The 22,904-nt window shown below is 41.1% G+C and overlaps 1 protein-coding gene across 1 annotated transcript in view; it reads left to right on the top strand.

Moving 5' to 3' along the window:
- The first annotated feature begins 1,608 nt into the window (after positions 1-1,608).
- LOC119723672 (glycine receptor subunit alphaZ1-like) overlaps positions 1,609-22,904 on the top strand; it is a 44,599-nt gene continuing 23,303 nt past the window's right edge. Inside the window, exons 1-2 of the mRNA XM_038194457.1 lie at positions 1,609-1,906; positions 21,595-21,662. Coding sequence (XP_038050385.1) covers positions 1,801-1,906; positions 21,595-21,662 — 174 coding nt within the window. The 5' untranslated portion in view covers positions 1,609-1,800. The remainder of the gene's footprint in view (positions 1,907-21,594; positions 21,663-22,904) is intronic.

The raw sequence follows: 22,904 nt of genomic DNA, 5'->3' as shown, positions 1-22,904 counted from the left end.
AAATGCGTGCCGATGGCGCATGTGGAACATGTTTTAGATTTATACCTAGATTTATTGCGATTTGTCCGGTGAAAATACTCTGTCTACCTTTCAGCACGGATGGAATGTTTGGGCGCCCCTCCATGTAACCTCAAGCCCCCCCTAGAATGAGAACCCTGGCTACGCCGCTGTCTGGTTGGCAGCCCCGTTAATTTGGACCCCGAACCCAACAAAAAATTAAGTAGATATCCTAAAATTACGCAAGAATTAGTGAAGAACCAGTTGGTTTAGAATCTACTGTACAGCCACAGAACCTTCCCTACGAAAACATACATTCTGTGCCAAGTTGTTCTTGCAGTCAAATATCAATCAAGTAACTGTTTTCAACGGTTACAAGCTCCCAGCCTTCATAAAGCAGGATTGACTGGCTGTGACTGTTTATGTAACTTGATACAGCTGTACTTTGACTGTTAGGTGATTGATAACACAACTGTGCCTCTACCAGTTGCCTCTTGTTGTCTGTTGACGGAATTTGACTATCAGTGCTTGCTTGAATATTATCTGACTGTTGGGGACTATAGCCTGTGTAAAAGGCATGGTAGGGGAAGTGGATGGATTTTTGACAGACTGTTCAAACAGTAGGAGGGTTGCTGGTAATGTATTTTTTGTTAAACACTATATATACTGTTTCAACGTTGGTTTATTAGAGCGAAGACAATTTGGTGTCCTGATTCAGGGTACAACAGCTAATCAATGATATAGACTTAAGTTGGGGAGGAGTTTACATTTCAAGAAGATCTACTTGTCAAATCAGGGTTAGCGCATGACAGAATCCAAGGTCGATTTGATGCATGTGCATGAGACATTCTGTATGTACACACCCCGGTGAACGGATTTATGTTGGCGTGTCTTGTTGCTCATGCTTCATGGGAGCAAATCGACGTAGAGACGGCGCATATTACCTCACGGCCCGCTGCTCTCCAGGGCCGGGCCGGGGGATTTCGCGCACATTCCTTAACTTAACCCAATTTGTTCACAGATGTACGGACCGATCGATGGCTTAAGCTGACAAGTATTGACGGCGAAGAAGACAGGACTTGTCGACGGAGAACTCGGGACTCCCGGGATCCAAGGCTAATAAGAGAAATACCAGGAAACCAAATGGCAATATTGTCATAAATTTCAAAAGGCCTATATTTGTTTTTGGCTAATTTGACGTGCCCGTCCCTTCGTGCAAGTGGCGACGTGATTAGGCCCGAAGGTCAAATCGCTGAATGTGAACCGTGAAAGAGTGGGACAATTCTAGCCCCATCGAAACAATACCTTGAATCTTTATTTTGTAAACGTTAGTCCAAAATAGATAGTTGTGTCAACAATGATTGTAACAACGCATAGCCCACCACACATACCACACCACGCCCTATCATTGTGTAGATAATTCGATAAATGGAGTCATATTCTTTGTCTTTCACAAGCTTCAGGGAAGAGACAGCGCATGCTCAAGAAGACCTTTCTCAAACGCCACGCCCAGCACCACACGGTTGTACGCCATACCGCGCCCATGGCGAATCGTGCTGTTTTAAATGTTGCTATATCGAGTCGTATTCTTTGTTCTTTCATTATAGTGTGGGCAACGAGACAGTGCACTCTCACGAAGGTCTCACCAGTCCGCAGAGCTGGGTCAACCACGCCCACAACCACACCCAGTCGGCCACGCCCTCTCACCGATCCAACGTCTCCTCCTCCTCCTCCTCCTCCTCCTACACCTCCAACGCGTCCAGCGTGGACGAGTCGCTAGCCGGATCCGTGGGACCCGAGAAGATGCCCGTCGAATCCTTCCAGGACCCGTACGATATGCCCGAGTCTAGCTGGATCTTACTGAATCTAATGCACACATACGACAACCGGATTCGGCCCAACTTTGGAGGTGGGTTTTGAGTTTGAAATATAAATCCAGGGTGGTTTAAATAGGCCATGAAATGATGTTTGAGAGAATGAGAGCGCTACATAATAACGTCTTTTTGGGGTACGAACAAAGGTGGATTCCTGGTTCTGGACGTCAGTTCACAGTGTTACCAAATTCAAAATTTATATACATGTCAGAGGCGTAGCAAGGTGAAAAGGGCACTCGTACATCCGTGCTGAAATGTAGACCGGTGTTTTCTCCAGACACTGCTTCCGTAACATCAAAAAGTGTCCGAGTTTGTTTCTGCATTCAATAGGGGTCGTTGAATATTAGAGGACAATAGGGTCCACTATCCCGAAGGTCCACAATTGACGATCGTGTACAAAAAAATATGGGAGGTCTTCCTAAAAAGTTATAGTACAAAAGAAGAGGGACAATAGGGGGTTCCCGATTGCAGGTAAGTACACACTTGTGTGCTTGTATACATTGTATGGCTTTACCATAGAGGACAGATACTCAAAGGGAGAACAAAGAATCCTTTCAGTCCTCGAGCGTGGGTCTTTTGTTGAAAACTATGCTTGAGAGACAAAACACTCCTAAAGCTTCAAAACGATGAAACAGTGGAAAACAAGCCGCACCATTGCTACGAAATCACACAGCATTAGAAGCTGGTATTATCCCGACTTCATGCCTGAGAATGTAAGAAGCTCATTGCGCGATCGTGCGAAAGAGTCTAATTTTGCTTGAATGAGAGCTAGTTGTTTGCACAGCAGGCACGCGATCACATTTTATCCACGGTACATATATTCCGGCCGGACTTCGACACCATGCCGCCTCCAATCCGCTCCACCCTCAATCCTCGTTAGTTCCCGGGGAATCTCGTACTTCACTTTACACCGGCTGCGTGATCCGAATCCACCGAGACATTGGAGTTAATAGTTTGCTCCCGCTACAGCTTCCGATCTGTCCCGACCCCCCGCTGTTTGTTCCCCCTCGATAGCATGGCTGTTGGTGCGACTTCCCTCAATCCGCGTTGCCAGACCGCATGGAAGACGGGATGTGGATCATCATCCAAGGCAGTGCGTCTGTTAACTGAAGTCGGCTCTCTAAATCTTGGCTTGAATTCAACGTGATTTCGCGTGTTTGTTGTGTAACTTTCGAATGTCGAACTCAATCCAGTTGTTGGTTTGCTCAGTTCAGTTGGTATGGCTTCAAAACCAGGTTTGAATGACACAAACCGAAGTAGCAACATTCTCCTGCTACTGTGCTGGCCTCTTGGGAGATGGTTACTTTAAAGCTGGCACATTTTGTGCCCGCGAACATGATCACATTTTGAGTGTCCTGGTTTTGAGTGAAACAGAGACATGAATCATAGACATTGGACATAACCCAGACCATCAATTCCAACTTCCGTATATTTGGGGACAAGATTTCTAGCACCTTGTTCAAAAATGACTGCGTGACTGTTTTTTGGATTTAGCATTAAGTCTTCCTCATAAAGTCGTCAGATATCCACGCAACCATGTCATTTCGGAAATGTCAAAAATAAACTTTTTTCAACCAATGTTCAGTTTTGGGGCATATCTTATTACGGGTACCTTTTGGTTCATTATACCAATCACAAGTTACAGGCATATACCTTTGCACTTAAAACTACAGGGTGACCCTAAAAAATTGCCTTTTTTTTCGAAGACGTGATCTGTGAATTGTTATGTTTTGGACATATAAAGCAGATTAAAGCTGAGAACTTTTTCTTTCAATTACTGAAGATAAAAATCATGAAAACAGCACATTGGGTTGCTGAGAAAATGCCAATTACTTATTAAACACAACTCCTTTTTGGTCCATTCAAATGGCATTACCACAGTTAAGGGATTTACACTGTACCTATTTGTGCATGAAATGCATGTGGCGCATTGTGTCCTAATCCTTACAAACGTCACGGCACATCACATGACAAGAGTACAGATGAATTTGATGGAAATCCCTTTTAGTTTCCACCTGAACAGGTATCTTATCCTTTTTAGTTCTATTTTAAACCTTTTTGGCATCATAAATATGTCGAAATATCATAAATATGAAGACATTGCACAAATGAAAGATAATGGCACAGTGGGCTCAAAGTAACATGTTTCAATGTTTGAAGCAGATTTGCATGGAAAGGATAAAAAATCTGTTCTTTTTTAATTGGCATTTTCTCAGCAACCAATGTGCTGTTTTCAGATTTTTGTTCAGTACTTGAAAATAAATGCTCATATATCCCAAACATAAAATTAAAAAAAAGTCAAATGTTTCAGGGTTGCATTTTGGGGTCAACGACTCACCCTGGATAACTTCGCAAAAAAATTCAATCCAACTAAACTTCTTTGGCAACGAAATGATTGATCGGTTCGTTTGTTTCTAATATGATACTATGTGAAATCATAAGCCGAGACTCGAATATCACGATTTAGAAAGAGGGAAAGAAGAGTTTTATTGCCCAAAGGGTTAGTCAGTCGATAGGTCTCAAGTCGACTTGGTCGTAATCACGGTATAAGTAAGCGTATCCGTGCTCCCGGCATGTCATTTTAAACGTTAAACCAACGCGGTATTTGGTTGCGAGATCATAATAATGCTCCAGGCGGAAATCGAGTGTTAAGTTTGCTTTCGATTTTCCGAGTGACCAATAATTCTGTTGGAGATGCGTTGAGAATGCTTTCAAGTTTAATTAGAAAGATTTTGGACTTACACGATATCGTGTTTCCGTTCCCCTCCGGGAACGTTCGTAGCTGGTATAGCCTGGTGAGCCGCCGTAGGAATGCACGCACGAGCGCATGTGAAACCAGTGATGTCGCGGCTTAGGCGGCAGTTGTTACGACCTAAGCCCTCTCGCTCAATCGAGAAAAGTACTGTTGTTTGACTTTCTACTCCTGGTCTTTGCAAATCGTAATTGGAAGATTTATCATTCAATACACCGATGATAACTTTTGCTGCTAACATGTCTTTGTGATACAGTATGTCCCCAAAAAAGTGTCCGTCTGACAATTTTTGAAATAACTACAAAACCATGAGGTCAATTTGGAAAATGTTTAGTTGTGCAGATACTCCTAAGCTTTGGCCTCAACCCCTATGAGTTTCATTTAATTTCAGTCACACATCACTGCACAATATTGTCAATTGAACACAACAAAATTTTTGGACACTGTGACCAAGTTCCTTGCCTTATTCAATTTCAGTACTGTGTTAAGTAAGCTGTGTAAAATTCTTCATGTTGTAAAAAGGGCTGTAGTTGGGATTGGAATCATTTGCCTGGCTATCAGTCATCAAGACAAGACATCAGTTTAATGCTCAAGGGCGAGTGGTCCCAAACCACATCAGCCTTTTTTTCCTACAAATGCAGGATTTTACACAACTTACGTAACATAACACAGCACTGAAATTGATTAAGGAATGTAACTTGGTCACAATATGTCCAAAAATGTTGTTGTGATCAAATGAAAATTGTGTAGTGATGCGTGACTGAAATTAAATGAAACTCATAGGGGTTGAGGCCAAGGCTTATGAGCATCGCACAACCAAACATTTTCAAAATTGACCTCATGGTTTTGTAGTTATTTTATAAACAGTCAGACAGACGTGTTTAGACATCATGTATATCGGTGGTATGTTTTGCAAATAAAACTCGCCCCTCAGTCAGTGACGTTTAATTTATGTGTCTACGATTGGGGACGATGTGGGGGAAGTCCTGATACAAGGCAAAGGGGGCGGGCAGACTAGACACGATTTGACAATAGGTGGCGCTGTTCACAACAAGAAACGTATATGATTGCCTAAACCATGCTAAATTCAACAAGATTCTGCATAATTTAAATGATCCCTTGAGGGATAGGGTTAGCTAATGTACGTGTAGATAATGCTGGCTTTGCTTTAACGAAAGTTTTTAAAAAAAATTTAGTGTAGCCCACTTTTTTTCACAACTGTAACTTTTTTTTTGCTCATGGCGAAAACATCTAGCCCTATAGTGAATGATCCAATGACCCATCCGCAGTCGAAAACAAGGCTGCTGTGTGTATATTAATGTTTGTTATGCATGAGGCAATGTGCAAATACTGATATCCTACGGAGTATAATCCGCCATATCTTAAACCTCAGGATCAGTTCTGTAATATCCCACAGCTTCCCCAGATTACGGTAATTTCAGGAAAAGGGGAAAAAACACGCTCCATCATCTCTAAAGGTTACATACATTTTTCTTTGAACGCCGTATTTTTTTCTCACTATTCTAATCTGACCCGAGCCGATATTTTAGCTGGCTTTTGTGTAATACCTTCCTGATAAGTTCCGTGTATTTGTAGAATCATGCTATTGCTATCTCCGGCGCCAAGATAAAATGGCAATCTTGAGTTGATGTATACCCTTGGCCTGCTGTAGATAATCTTACCTGTGAGGCTAACGTTTCAACCACTGAACCGACATGGGAAATATCAATCGCCTCTAGCTCAGATCCTCCCACCTTCCTTTCTTTTCTTTACTTTTATTTTTTCTTCCGATGAAAGGAATATTCAGCTTTTGGCATTAAAGTTTGAAATTGGCATTTTCTCCCTGGGAACACATTTAATTGAAACTCTATTCCCTCGGAGTTTTTTTGTTTTTGTTATCCATGGTGCGGGGCCAATGACCGCTTCTCTGATTGGTTCTGTGTAACGACGCAGCGTCGTAAAATCCTCCAATCGGCATGGTGCAGATTCATTGTCGTAAGCCAATGACAACATCGGACCACCACCAAGTGCCAAAGCTTCGAATATACGTTGCTAGTTTGCTTGATATCACTTAATAAGTAAACCACTGGCAAGTTGAGTCAGTTTGAGGCATTTTAGATTTGTTTTTCAATCTTTGGTAGTCTATAAAGGGTAAGTCCAAAAAAAGTAAAAAAGAAACCCAAATGGCAGTATTAATTTTGCATGAAATTTTCCTGTAACACTTTCAAAATTTAGGATATGAAAGCCCAGTCATTAAGCTTTCTTTTAGTACAAGAATCATTCAAATCACTGATGTAGTTTATAGGGATGAATGTGAATTGTTTTCGTTTTGCTGAAAGAACGCTTACCTTTTTGTTATCCATGGACAGCACTTTAAAACGTTTTTTTGGGGTAAAAATTCCGTAACTTGAAAAGTACATGAGTGATTTGAATGATTCTTGTACTAAAAGACAGCTCATTGATTGGGCTTTCATATCCTAGATTTTGAAAGTGCTACAGGCAAACCTTCTTTCAAATATTGGTCCTGCCATTTGGGTTTCGTTTATTTTTGTGACTCGCCCAGTAGGTCACATTTTACACCTCTGAGATCAACAAAGACTTTCTTGGTTTTGTTGTTTAGCATAAAGTTATTGATTGTGAAATTGTGTTTCGAACCAGACATCTTGTATCAAGCTAAATAAGGAGAGCATAACGAACCCAGGGGCGTAGTAAGGTCACTTTAAGGGGGGCGGGGGGGGGGTTAGACGTTAAAAAGGGCACTCGCCCATCCGTGCTGGGATGTAGACAGGTTGTTTTTTTCACCGGTCACGTGGCCTCCGTAAAATCAAAAAGCGGGGGGAATGGGTGCGCGATATTCCAAAAAATGGCACCCATTAAAAAACGGGCGCTCGTGAAAAAAAGGGCACTCGTGAAAGAAAGGGCACTCTTTACAAAATATTGGGGGGGGGGTGTAAATACCCCCTTCCCCCAGCTGGCTATGCCACTGGAACCATTGTACACGATGCAAAAACTGCAGCGACACAAACACTGAATACTAGCTCTTTCCAAGTAAAGAGAACCGCATTCATCATCTCACTGCATCGAAGTTCTCTGTAGAGATAGTAATTCTCGCCATAAACGTAAGGGGCATCCTAGCACATTTTCTCAATTTCCCGTTTTTCTGATATTTTGGCCTGATGCACGCATCGACCGGTCCATGAAACCACTCAATAAAAGGGGAAACCAACTCAAAGAACGTGATGTTTGCTCGTATTTTGGCAGATGTAAATTGCTGGTTTCTACGCTTCCAAACACAGTAATTGCTCCAGGGATTCCAGTTCTGGAACAAAAACAAAACAAAACAAACCCCCAAATATCGATCCAGAGCGTGTGCGACGCCAATCAGTCAATTGAGAGATTGGTGTCCATTATTAGAAAACAAAAGCATTTGAGTGCGAGTTACACTGGAGAGTGGGGGACATTACATTAGATTTAATGGTATTTGCAGACCCATATCCGCTGTTCGTGCTGTATCGTATAGACTGCCCATGCAAAGATGTTCATCTCGCCAAATAATGGGGCGAAAAAGAAGATCAAACATGGCGGGAAAGGTTCAAACATGGCGGCTAAAGAAAACCGAGCCATCCAGCGGTGATTGACACTTCCTGCGAGAGAAATCTGTTGACCTTAAAGTGTGTAATGAGACCAGAGACTGGTACTTGAGGTGTATTAGAGCACCGAGTTTGGGTGTGCATTGTATATGACCAACGAAAGGTAAGTGTCTATGCGAGAACAGAACACTGGACTTTTTGCTGGTATTAAGACTATCGACTTCAATATCATGGCATAATTTAAATGGCTTCGCTCTCTAAAGACATCTCTCTAGAGCACTTTTTTTTTAGTCAAGAAGTGTAGTTGGTGTTATGATTTTTCAAGTTCGAGCATGTAGTTGGTGATATGATTTTTGGTTTAAATTTCGACAGCTTTGATGTTAACATGATGTTTTCCCTATCTACATTGTAAAAAAATAAGACATTATCATACTAAAACTAGAACTATGTCTGTTCGTTAAACAGAGCATAGAGCTTTTCCGCATTATCGTTTTTTTATGAGTTTATGTTTTGTTTTGTCCAAATTATGCAGTCGGGTAAATTATATGAAAGAACATAGTTCCGCGACTAAATTTTCCAGATACCGGACTTTAAATTAACACCTTTAAGATGACGTCTCATGACCCATGATGACGTCATCATCATCATGACGCAACCCCAATTTTTGTCTGCAACACGTTCCTGTTTATTGTGTTCATGCCAAGTTCCAACCCAATTTGACTTACAGTTCTTTAGATATAAAATCCTATTATACACTTTTAAGATGACGTCACATGACCCTTGATGACGTCAGTTCTGCAGAAAAGGCAATGAACCGTATTGACTGAAAACGTTTTAAGACCACTCAAAATAATACACGGAAAAATGTGGCATTCGATTTTTTTCAAAGTAATAGACAGGGTGAGTCAAAAAGAAGTGACTTGGATTAATTATTTTCTCCCCTTAAAAAGCCTGCTTATTGGTATACTTATGACTACGCCTGTTTTTTTTTTCAAAACTATGTTCATGAAGTATTGTGTCAAATAATTCTGAAAGACCGTGTGAACAAAGGAGTTGATAACTCGACAAGAAAAAAAACCCTTGAAATTAATTCTGATACCGTAAGAAGCCGATTAATAATTAAAACAAATAATACGAACAGGGCAGATGTGCGTGTACATACAATATACAATGCACATATTATGTCACTTATCTTACAGAGATCACTTGAGGTACGTAGGATTAATTTCTGACATTATCGACGTCCTTATTATGTTGGGCTTTAGTATGGAACCCGGCAATATTGACTCTGCTAAACAGAACATTGCTCAACACACTGATATGCAAAAGTCAGTTGAGAACCATCAGAAGCACTGTATACATTGCTATTCCCCTCAAATATGTTCCCGTCTAGCAACTGTCTGTCTCGATATCTCCATGGAATGCCCCCTCCCCGTTACTTCAGGTATACAAACCTTCAGACTAAATTTGATTTGTGGTGATGCAGATTTCCCCTGTCAGTAGCAAGAGTTGAGAATGAAAATTTCCCCCTTTTAACTTTGCAAGATTCGATTATTTTAAGAGAAGATATTGGCCGTGTAAAGAAAAAAAGGTTTATGCGGTTTATGGTTTATACCATAGGGTGTATGAGACGTTGAGATGTTACCAGACCATTATATATATATATGACGTAATGAACCATATATTACTTGGTAGACGGGGACAAGGCTGCCCCAGTTTGCGCGGCAGGTTGGTCGCGGATTTCATGGACCGAGGACCATGCATGCATTGCGATCGATGTATCCCCTGAAGTTTTGAGGACATAATTCTCACCCTATAAGCTTGTGGAAATGTGTGTGCATAGTGGGCAGATGCGACAAGTCACTTCTAAATTACCCCCCAAAATCAACTCAGAGTCAACTCGGGCAGAATAACTGGCTGCCAAGGGTCTTCAAGATAGGTGTGCTTTTATTGCTCGCGCCTTGGATTTTGTGTGTGTTAAGGGGTGGTTTAGTTGCCTGAAAAGCTGTAAAAGCTACTCCTCACGAATCGACTTGTTTCCATTAACAATGTGTGTGTTTGGACAGTCGGCCGTCCAAACAAGGACATATAGGCGGGAGATGGAAGATACAGCTGGAATAATGTGATTTGTGTGTGTGTGATCGATTGTCAACACAGGGAATTCGTGCTTTGTGCAGGAAACGCCGTGTCGATAGAGTGTTGATAAGGGATGTAACTTGTTTCTCTGTCTGTGTGAGCCAGTGTCTTGGTATAGGTGCGATAAAATGTCGGGGTCTTAAGAAACCCTTGTTGTAATAACACTATACTCAGTTGATAGCAGGAATTAGGTCTTGACGTTGGCAAATTCAATAATCCTGCCTTCAAGTTAGATGAAAAAAAGATAACACAGTAAGTTTTAGCAGATGTCACAGAATATTATTACGTGTTCCATTTAATGTCGTGAACATGTTTATTTGCGGTTGTCGATCTTAATTATTCCCCATCACGTCAACGTTCCATTCGCTCTGCATGTAGAGCTGTTCCGGTGTTGTGCGGAATTTTGGACTCCCTGAAGATGAGCCTCATTGAGCGTATTGCGCATATGCCTTGTTTCGCAAATGGTTTTGAGCGCTGGACTCGATTATTCGTTATGGTCCATCCAGTAGCGGATGTATGGGGTGGTTACGGGGATTGCAATCCCCCCCCCCACCCCATTTAGCCGCTGACTAGTGTTTCGATAAACTAGTAAAATTGGGCCCAAAATAATAAATGGAATGCTATAGTTCCAAAATTATTCTCATATTACCTTAGAATGCTGAAGAAGGCATCCTCGGACACCCCATCCCCAACCCAAACTCACTCAAAACCCTTCATATCCCTCCTTTATAGAAAGCTATAGATCCGCCTCTGTGGTCCCTGGGGACAGATTAAATGTAGACTTCAAAATTATGAATATGATATCAAAACTTTTTTTTTCCATCCTTGCCTTGGTAAAATGTTCAGTCTGCCTATCCACCCTATACAGGCAGAGTAAAAAAAATGTCGGCACAATTGTTTTAGTGAAATTCTGCATGTAGCATTTTCAAAATCTAGGATATGAAAGCCCAATTCATCATTTTTCTTTTAATACAAATATAATTCGAATCACTTGTGTACTTTTCAAGTTACGGAATTTTAAACACAACCACCGTTTTAAAGTCTGTCCACGGATCACAAGAAGGTAAGTGTTCTTTCAGCAAAACGAAAACAAATCACATGGGATGCGTGTATTAAACGGTGGTTGTGTTTAAAATTCCGTAACTTGAAAAGTACATGAGTGATTTGAGTGATTTTTAACCTTAAGGAAGCTTATTAATTGGGCTTTCATATCCTAGATTTTAAAAGTGCCACATGCAGAACTTCACTAAAACAATAGTCCCGACATTTGGGTTTCGCTTTTTTGGACTCACCCTGTACCTATACTCGGTCGTTTAGACCTTCTCGAAGCAAAATGTGTACTCTTAAATTACCAAATTAAGGTTGTAAAGATATAATTTCTTGTTTATTTGATTTGTTTGGTATAGTTGTCGTGTAACCAACTCTATGAATCATGGTCTGTCTGTAGTGGTATAGACCTTGTTCATGAGGAAGCCGTCTTTGATCGTGTTCCCTGAATGTATTTTATAAATTGTAAACCGTTGAATGGGATGGTGCCAGACTATTACCCGTTCCAAGCCTCAGTTTTATTTTTTTTAATAAAATGTGGCTTAAAACATTCGAAATGTTTAATCAGAAATTTTTAATTATTCATCAGAGCAGACTGGTGTTTTTTGTAATTGCTCTCATTTCTGTTTGCAAGTTCCAAAAATGAAGATTTTACCTCGCTTTCAATTTAATATCATGGCCGACCCGAGAAAAGAAGCCTACTGAACATATAGCGCGCGCTATTCATTGATAGCAAAATCCTATGAAATATGCGCCAACGTGTTTCGCATACCAATAGAGAAAAGAGCGCTTCCCATTTTGTGTTGGATCAATTGATAAATGGGTATAATATATCAGAATAGGTTTGGTTTATTTTTGGGTGACGTCACCAGGGTCTTGAGTCACGGCGATGGATAGCAAAGTGATGTTTTCTTTAAACTATCGATTCTGCAGAACCGAAAGAGGAACTTGTTCGCACTCAGAGTATCGATTTTTGTTAAGCTCCTCGCCAATGCGCAGGATCAAACTCCGTGGGGACTTCATTATGTTTTGGTGTATGGCCAAGAACAATTTCCATTAAGGCGACCTGCAGTTCAATGCCGTTGTATTGTATGTGTGTATATATCTTCGCGCTGGTAGGCCCGTTGCAGCAAACATAATCATATCACATGCAATAAAGGCATCTTGTTTGTCCGGAACCCACGAATGGCTTATCTGCAGTAACCAGCTGCGTTTGTAACGGACAACAATTCCATCAAATAAAAATGATCGCGTCTGGTGCTGACATTCATTAGCCTACATACGCAAATTCCCGATGCGATCAACATTACGTGCAGGCCAACCATCGAATATAGCGCAAGGTTTATTGTTATTATGATTAAGTTAACGGTTTTGGTTGAAATCAGATGGGAATGTATTGGCTTGCATTTCTAGGTTTTAGTATCTATTCCCAGTTTTCGTGCCAATGGCGCTATACCTCAGGGTACAATTCCTTTGAATATGCATTGCGTAAGGTGACGTGGATGATATACCGCTCACCCTAAATGTTTCCTCCTTCGAGACTTAAAGACGTTCGCAGGGGGACGTGGGAAGTCGTGATATAACTGCAAAAAATACTTCTAGTTCTACCTTTTCTTTCCTGAGTCACATTAATTTGACTCCGCCGCCCTCTTGAATTTCAAATCACGTGTATCACTTAAAAGTCATTCGAGCCCACCAACCTGTTCTCATTATTTTTGTTTAGTGTTCGATGCTCCGGCTCCCAATTCCCCCGGTGACTTGGGCAGGATACGAAGGAGTATGTTTTGACGACGTGTATGTGACGGTTGTTTGATCTCGCTGCCGTAAAGGAAGTGGAAAATGTCGAGGGAGGAAAGCATATGTCATCCATTCATGCGGAGAATGTTCTTCAGTCACCGAAACCGAGTCGTGACAGAATCTAGTGTCTTGGGTCTTGAGGTTTCTCGCCACTACAAACCTGCTTTCGTTCTCCATTGTATGTTGCTGATCCCTGCTGATGTCGTTGTGTCCTTGCACTGGTTTCGATGCCGACTTGGAGAAATCATTATTTATAAATCATCAAGTTCATCGTTGCCTTGGGGAAATTGCCTCGAAGATGCCAAGGCCTTTCAACTTCAGGGTCGACATCCTGCATTATTTTAATTAAACTGCATTTAGTCAATGCTCTACGTCATTGTTCAATTCAATTCGATTCAATTCAAATAGACGTTTACTTCCATATACAGCTTATACACAATAGATAATGATTGATAATCATACAAAAATACACTCCGAGATGGAAAATTACATGAGACCTAAAAAAAAGAAGAAGAGGTGATGCTGATATGGAGGCATATTCAGAAGACCAAGAGTCTTATGTAGTAATGCCTTTACAGATAAACAAAACTAGACAAAGACAAACAAATAAGACATTACAAAATCACGAGAACAGATTGTACGTATACTATAATGATATAAAAACACAAAATAAACAAATAATTAAAAAAAGAGCAATGTTTAATATAAAGAGAATGTTTAATGCAGAGAAGGATCTATATAATGATAGATAACAGGAAGCAAGTTGTTTTTTTCATGGATTTTTTGAAGCAACCCAATATCACTTAAACACAATTACCAAATACAAATCACCAAAATAAACCGTGCGAAGAAAGGTTATTTCTTTCTTTCTTTCTGATAATGAAACCAAGGATTCCTCAAAACTCAAAAGTGCCCAAGGCACAGTGGCTGCAGCAAACCTGAAGAAACCTGTAGAGAGAAGGCAATGAGAAGAAACTACAGTTTTTAGAGGTGGGGGGAAAACCCCAGAAGAATACTCTGGGGAAACCCACGGAATCAGGCAGGGACTGAAAATCCAATAGTAGAACGCCGCTATAACGAACATGGCGGGATCCACAGAAATGTTCGTAATAGTGATAGTTCGGTATAGCGATTTTAAGCTGCCGGTGCTCCGGTAATCACTTTTCAATAAATGGCTCCCTTCATAACTTCACACTGCACGCCCTGGTAGTTATTAAAAGACGACTTCGAACACGTGCTGACTATAGAATTCTGTAATTACACAGTTTTGAACTCACTACCTACATCGATGGGTGGCTTTCCCCTTCTATGCCTTGGGGAAATAATAGCCACTTGTCGCTCTTCTGTTGACGGTTTTCGACAACAATGTTCGGTTGGTTTTGTACACAAAAACCGGGAGCCAAAGACGATGTTCTGTAAAGCCGAATGTTCGGTATAGCGGTGTTCGGTATAGCGACGTTCCACTGTACGTGCATGTGGCCAGGGGAGGAATCGAACCTGGACCCTAGGACATTAACCACAGCACCAAGATGACTCCTTTATCATATATTATAAACTATATGACACATCATTGTAGTTAAAACTACTGTGCAAAAAGCTTCAGCTTTGCCTTCAGTGTTGAGAGTTGCCTAAAGTGCTACCAAAATAATTGCCTTTTTGTTTAGTTTAGATCATTAGTGTTTTCCAATTGTGCGATCATAAGAGGTAAATATTCTAAGCATATGCGTGATATATAAGAATATGTGCTAAAGGTCCCCCATTGATATCTATCTCGTGCAGAGAACTGCAGAAGGAAGTCACTTGAAGCCATATTTGGGAGACCGGTCGGTGTTCTATAAAGGACAACTTGCCGTCCTTTCTTGCAGGTCTGTTCTCAAACGTTGTGATTCGGTTTTGTAAATTCGTGGTTCATCTGGCTTTTTTTGGAAGACTGGGGACGAACCGGGTCAAAAAGCGAAAATAAGTTTTCTTCGGCTACTAATCGGCAAAAGCAAAAATAAGTTTTGTTCGGCTATTAATCGGCATAGTATATCAGTGGGGATCCACCATACAAAATGATCTCCGAAAGATTCCCCATAGTAGCCTCTTGGTGGCGTCCTGTATTTTGCCATGCCAAGGGCGCCACCAAGAGTTGAAACTCTTCGTCAAGTCTCACTAGCAATGTTGATGCCCGCAGCTCGCAAAGTGTGTCGACGACCCCGACATTCCTCTGCGCCCTTACTTATCACAGCTAATGATTGGGTTCGCCGAGTAAGACGAGACAGACAAAATCGACCATCCGGTCTCTGTATCACATGCACACACTCACATCTCGTCTTCCCCGTCCAGACTTCGTCGTTTTTCAGGTGATTAGAGATTTAGGAGGGGGTGATGTTACCAGACCTATCAGACCTCGCAGCAACATCGGACGAGGTTCCCTGCTTATGCGAGGGATTGGAAAAGAGAGAAGATACCCCCAAGACAGAAGAGAGAAAAAAATCTACATTTAATCTTCCAGAGTGATGTCTGAAACAGCCTCCTAAGATCGAATGTTTCCAGCTAGAGTTTTCAGAGACTACTGAATCGTATCTTGAAATGATTTGTTTCCCTATAAACCGTCAGCTGACAATTCAAAAACTTTTTTTTTAAAAGAGGGTGTAATTTATCAGCAAACTACTAGACGTCAGAGATTTTACAGGTTAAAATCAGGGATTGATTAATGCAAGTAGAACACGGCCAAAGAATCTAGGCCTCATATCCGCTCTAACTTGGTCCCGGTGCCTTTGCCGACGACACAGGACGTGCACCTTCATGACCGGCAAATTCGCAGAACGTCGCCAGACCGACAGATGTCTATCTCCCCTGCACTTTACCAGTAAAAAAAAAAAACCTGCTAGCACCACCCACCGCTAATAAGAAAAAACAAATTTTGGCAAAAGGAGAAAAGACAGATAGAGAATGTTTGAATCCGAGCAGAAGTTATAGGAGATTGATTAAAATCTCTGCGAGTTGGGTACGGGCGAGTAAGCGCGTTTAATTTCTCATTTTTTCCCTTCGTTCCGATGGAGGTTGGCTCCGGGGCAAAGTTATCGTTGACGATCACCAATAATGACATCAAACCTACCGTGGTGTGCGTTCATAAGGAGTTGGCGGAACCACGGATGCTTTTTGAAGGTGTGACAAAGTTCCCCCGGGCGCAATCATTTATTGCAGGTGTTCCCACCTGTCGCTCTAATCTACGATTTATTTTGGGGGATTTCTTTTTCCTTTTCTGGGCATCGACCCAACAGAAGGGTATAACTGGTGCGCCGGGACATGTGCAGTCAATGACCAAGTGGCACTGTCGATCGCGTTTCCTTCCTGATCTCAAAATAATTGGCTTCTGAAAATAATAAAATATTGAATTAAGTGCCGAGGAAAAACTCAAATTAATACATTAAATATTTAGAAATGAATAAATGCCACGACTTTTCTGTTGGCAATCCCTCTAAAGGTGCTGTCTGGTTTACATTCAATAGCAGGTACCTATTCGTACACACAATCGGGTGCTCAACCAAAAACTCCACCTATATCTTTTTGTTTGTCCGTGATTTCTCAAAATTGCTGTTCCCGTCATTATTAGGATAACAAATACAGTATGCTAAAAATCGGGTTGGATGATTTTCTGGTGAACCTTTCTTCTTTTGGTTATATTGACAACTCATCGAGCATTAACAAGGGACTTCTGTTTATACAGGGTGGTGCATAAAAGAAGTAAACCCACTTTTGATAGCAATTTTCACCTACTTGTTGAGCATATTTCCAAAAGTTCAATTTGATGGTATTAAAATATTGATCTTTAAACAGAAGTGACGAACAAATGATTGCAAATACATATTTTTTTCTCTGAGATATGGTACTTTAAAAATGTCATGTGTCAAACCTGTTTGTCCACGGACGGCTTTATTCCATCCGCTTGACTGAGCTCTGGAGCTTGATTTGAAGACAACAAAACACTACACTAGACTAATACGTGGACAACAGTGTTTTTGGTGACTTGTTTTCAAATTAGCATAATAATAATAATAATAATAATAATAATAAAGAGCATTTATAATGCGCCAAATCCATCTTGATTAGATGCTCAAGGCGCAGAAAAACAAACAAGTAAACAGGAACAGCAAAAACAGTAGGGAACAAAAGTACGCACAAATGAAAATACATGAATATGAAACAGTACACATGAGAGTGAAATCAAACTGGACGATTAATGAAATGCTGCTTGGAATAGGTGGGTCTTCAGAGCACATTTAAACTCATGGGAAGTAGCACTATCACGAATATTTTGAGGAAGTTTGTTCCATAACATAGGTCCAGCATGAGAAAATGAACGGTCCCCCAAGATTTAATAGTTTTAGGCACAACAAGCAGGGCCGAATTTGCAGACCTGAGGTACCTAGCAGGGTTGTAAGAAATGAGCAAATCAGAAATATATCCAGGGGCTGAACCATGTAAGCAATGAAAACAAGCAAAAGTAATTTGAAAACTATTCGAAACTGCACAGGCAGCCAATAGAGGGAACGCAGAACTGGCGTTATGTGAGTTTTACAACTAGATAGAGTAACTATGCGAGCAGCTGTGTTCTGGAGTTTCTGTATAATAATAACACTATTCTTGCGATATTTTTTTTTCAAAATTTCATCACCACGTACGGTTAAGGAACTATACTTCACTTCATTATACTTCACTGAACTATACTTCACTTCAGTTCAAATAAGTACTTAAAGTGGGTTCCCCTCTTTTTGAGCCACCATGTAGACCGTGTACACAATGGAATGTCACTTTCAACAAAAATGAGAACAACTAACTATGATGACTTGTTGATTCCCCTCCCCCCCCCCCACTCCACCCACTCAATTGGTATCAATCGGATTGAAGTAGTATTGATTAACAAACATCCTTCAATTACCCCTGATATTTCCGGGGAGAATTTACATTTATATTGGCTTCATTCCGTGGAAAAAAAGTCTCCTCTCTTTGAGCCCACTAAATCTGTAGACTTTATTCAAGGCTGTCGTAGTTCCTGCCGTAAGGCAAGCTGTTGGGTGCAATTATCTCCAGTCAAGTCTGACGGCTGGAGTAGAGGCGGCGGCTGTGCGTTCTAATAAAGGAGCGACAGTGAATGTGAAATGAATTAATGCAGTACTTGATGTGTAGAACGCTCATTCCCCGAGGAACCTCACATTGTGTATGTGCATAATAGGCCCTGGTTCCCATCGGCGCTGGCTGTTTGATGTCACCTAGACGATAGCCGCTCCTCCTCGGGTGTACTTTACAATTGATCTTTTAAGCTCACACTGTGGAAAGCTATCTACACTTGTATGAAATGGTATTGTGACTTGTTTTCTCCGAAATTGTTCTCCCAAGTTGTTGAAGCTAAACCACAAGAGTTGCACACTGAACGACCCAAGTTTAAGGCATATATGCATAATATGGTACCGGGTTAAGATAGACCTAATTAAACTGGTTAAGGTACCGTGGTTAGTTTTTAACAATTGAAATTTCCGATACTTTTCAAAGACGGCTCAAATTTAATACTACTTTTGGTAATGCTATTACGCCCTAACTACAGCAGTAGCCCCAACTATAGTTGGGACCGTCCGAAGTATAGTTGGGACTATCTCAACTTTTTTTTAGGATCGAACCAACTATACAGTTGAGACGATGCTACAGTTTGGGCGTTACAATGACAAAAACTGTAGTTTTTTTCAAGTGGAAAGTCAGGAAACCAGACCAAGAAGCGAAGTGCCAAAAATCGTCCCCATGGTGTCGAGCAGTACGCGCCCACCACTACCTGCTCTCTCACCCTGGTATTGGATCATTTGCATGTGCAAAATTTTTGAACACGTATGCAAATGGTGCCTGCCTGTTCGTTACGTTAGCGTTTGTTTTGTATGCGGTGTCCAGGGTAAAAACAGACTCAATTCGTCGCGCCGTGAGTTACGAAAACACGATTGTTTTCGAAGTTCAGTGTTGCAACCTTATCCAGCCAATATTCAGTATCACATTTCATGGTAATATGAGCAAATTGAAAAGGAAAGGAATATTTTTAAGAAGGTTTGGATGGAATAATTACAATGAACGCGAAAACACATAATGCATGCTAGAAATAACAACTACTACACGATATTAATCCATTACTAGCAAATTGCGGTATCGAATCAGGATACAGGAAGAAAGTTTCCTATCCAGGGCTTACTAACAAGGTTGGAAATAAAGTAGGTTGCCAAGAACCCTAATCCGCACTATCATGCGAGCTTGGGAGTCTGGCTACCAGACCATCTGCAGGGTCCCACTTGCAGTACAGACATACATACATACATAATGTCCCCGTGCAATTGCATATTACCTTCTGTCAGAAGGCCCATTATTGTGTTTGTACGACACACATTCAACTCTTAGCCACTGAACCCCAAGGGTTTGGCGTTCACCTTCATTTTCTCCAAGGCAAGACCATACAATGTTTCCAGGGAAGTGAACTGAACCCGGGTCGACATTTTCTCCCTCGGCACGCGCATGTCCTTCTGGGCACCGTCCCGTATTGATTCTGGAAAAATATCCACAGGCATATGTGATTTGGTCGCACGTACCTCTGGAGGGCCACAGGGGACGGGGACGAAGCACTGGCTGATCGAACGAGTGGGCGAGTTGGGATAATTATATGAAAATAAAGAAATCTGCGCGGGAAAAATATAGCTTGTATACTATCTGCGAGTTATTTGAAGAAGGCTGAGTGGCCTTATCACAGAGGCAACATTTTCTTTCGAGATTGTTAACTTAATCTCCTTGGATGTGCAGACAGACTGTCTGGACTGAAAAATAAATTTTGGGAAAGCTGACAAGTTATTGGCAAAATAGTGTCTGCCCAACAAGATTTATATTTGAAAAAAAGTAAGACTGCTGCAAACTGCTTACTGACTGGATGGATCTGAAATATATAAATCTAAAAATTAATGTGGCCTGACGTTGCGAACTTAGCAAGTTCTTCTTCAGAGGCTAAAACAGAAATGACAGAGGGTGTCATTTCTGTTTTAGCCTCTGAAGAAGAACTTGCTAAGTTCGCAACGTCAGGCCAGATTAATTTTAAGATTTATATTTGATAAATGCTGAATATGAGGCTTCATCATCACTAATTATGAACCAAGAATTTTAGCTGCGGGATAGCAGCTTAAATCACCCTGTCTCTCCATTAGTCCGTACTAATAGTAGCAAACGTTGACTTTGTCTATTGCTCTTACATATTTTGATCGATTTCATCCAAACTTTGTCAAAAGTATCAGGAGCCCAGCCCCAACAGGTCACCTGACCAAACTGGGGTCAAAGGTCATCATGGGGTCACTGGGGTCAAACACCTGATTTCTTTTACTCAAAACGCTACTTCCAGAAATTACATGGCACAATTAATCACGTGACTCATGCACGAACACGACTTTTTTGGCCCACAGCTTCAGAGATATATCCGATCGAGCTTGTTTTTTTTAGCGTCATCGTATTTTTTTCATGGAAAACGGTGAAGAAGCTTGAGAGAAAATGGCGTCGAAATAGTGAAATAATACACTCCTTTTTAGGTCAAGCCCCCTGACGCCTTAGTTTGCCTAAGTCCGGTTGGCTATGATAAATCATGGATAAAAGCACGGGTCTAATTTCTGAGATACAAGTTGAGAGATGAGTTAATGTAGTTCACGTTTACACCTGCAGGCTTTTCCCCACGCTTTCAGGCAATGATAACATTGGAGACCCTGGCCAGAATGTCCTTTTACCCTAATTTTCATTCCCGACATGAATATCATAAGACAGGGATTCTTATTGTTGCGATCGGATATTCTGGAGGCAGTACAGCATGGAGAACGGTTGCTAATCCGTGTCACGCATATAGGAGTTTCCGGGATGCTGTGAAAACGTGCGAACTGCGTCAAAAGTACAAAATTAGGCATCTGTGGTTTCATGTAAATAAATATACTGTAAAAAAAATGTTGAAAGTCTATTCGCAGCCGCTGATCCAGGATTTTTCTTTTTAAAGTGGGTGGCTTTGATGTTTGGCGTGCCGAAGTTTCCAATATTTTGTATCATGTTGGTTTGAAAGGGATTTTGTGATTTTCTTGTTTTTTATTCGCAAGCTTGTATATAATTAACTGATTTGGTATTTGCAGGGAAAAGGTGTGGGATTCTCGACGACAGAGTTATACACTATTCATAGATAACTTCACGGAAATTCTCAACTGGGTATTTTTTTTCGGTGATAAAAAGGTCATATGTGGATAATTCTTAAAATATTCATGCTTATGGTCACACCTGGGATTTGTAATACACAATCGATATCGGTAGACGTGTCTGTAAGAAAGAAAAAAAATCTTACAGCTTTCGATTTTGTTTCTTCCACCAGGCCCACCGACGGTTGTAGCTTGCAGTGTATTCGTCTTGAGTATGGACGAGGTGACCGAAGTTACAATGGTAAGTGAATACGTTAATCGTCAGGGTACTAGACTGCCGTCGTCATTTGTAAGGTCCATGTCAGTAATTATTGTCTTTTAAACATCTTGAATGAAATAGAATTATTACAAAGACATTTTGAACTGTTATTTATTTTCAAGATTTAAATGACCTTTCGCTGCGTCGTCTTCGGTGCCTGGCCGGCCGTGCATACTGACGGCACAATCGTACCTATGACAGATTGAAATATTTTCAAATCAAATTACGGCCGCAAACTTGACTTGGCATGAACTCGAGTTCGATCAGGCAAAAAAGATAAGCAAGCAGTAGGGAACAATTGCCGTTTCGATAGTTTCAAAAGATAATTGCATGCAATTTCATGAGAGCGACAACGTTATCAAATGCGAGGATCACTGGAGTTTTCCCCTGACGACCTAATTGAGTTGGGAGTAACCACTGCACTTTATGTCGTGGCTTTCGTCCGTAAATACCCTATTGTATTGACGTAAATTCCCAAGTGAGATGTCGTTGAATATTTGAGGGAGGTTTTATCATAATTTGGTTTCTTATGATTGGCTTTAACGGGGCATTTCGCCTGAAATCCTGTAAACATTTTATGATTTGAACAGAACCTTGAACATACCTTGAAGGCCACATCCATCTTCACGTCATGTAGAAGAGAAGTGTAGCAGGGGTTAAGGGGGCTTCATTTGCCCATTAGAAACCCAAGTTACTTAAGTTCTGCTTGAAGCAGAGAAGTGTGGGTGTTTGAATGGCACTCTCAGGCAATTTGTTCCAGCTATCCACTATACCCTCTGGCTGTAGAAGTGCTTTCTTACATCAAGTCTTGGTCTGGATTTGGCTAGTTTCTGTGAATGTCCTCTAGATCTGGTACCCAGGTAGTGAGCTTTCTGACATATTGAGTCTGAATTGATCCTGTCGATTCGAGTCATGATTTTGTAGGTTTGGATGAGATCTCCCCTTTCCCCATACCTTTTGGATTGTTTACTTAACCTATTTCAAAGGTCTTGTTGAAAGGAAACTAACCTAATGTCGCACTGTTCCTGAGAAAAGACGAACAATTCCAGTGGTTTACTTTTGACGCGGCGGACGTTTTGTGGCATACGCATGTACGTATTTCCAGCCATGTCCATTCAATGTACAGTACACGTTGTGTTTACCAAAACACAAATCTTGTTCCTCGCACGTCCGCAGAATGCGATGCACTGGGGCAGGAATCATGACTAGCACTCAACAGCTCGT

The sequence above is a fragment of the Patiria miniata genome, unplaced genomic scaffold (assembly GCF_015706575.1).
Source record: "Patiria miniata isolate m_02_andy unplaced genomic scaffold, ASM1570657v1 HiC_scaffold_17, whole genome shotgun sequence".
Classification (NCBI taxonomy): Eukaryota; Metazoa; Echinodermata; class Asteroidea; order Valvatida; family Asterinidae; genus Patiria; species Patiria miniata.
Note: the sequence above shows the minus strand (reverse complement) of the source record. Positions and strands in the feature narration are given on the sequence as shown.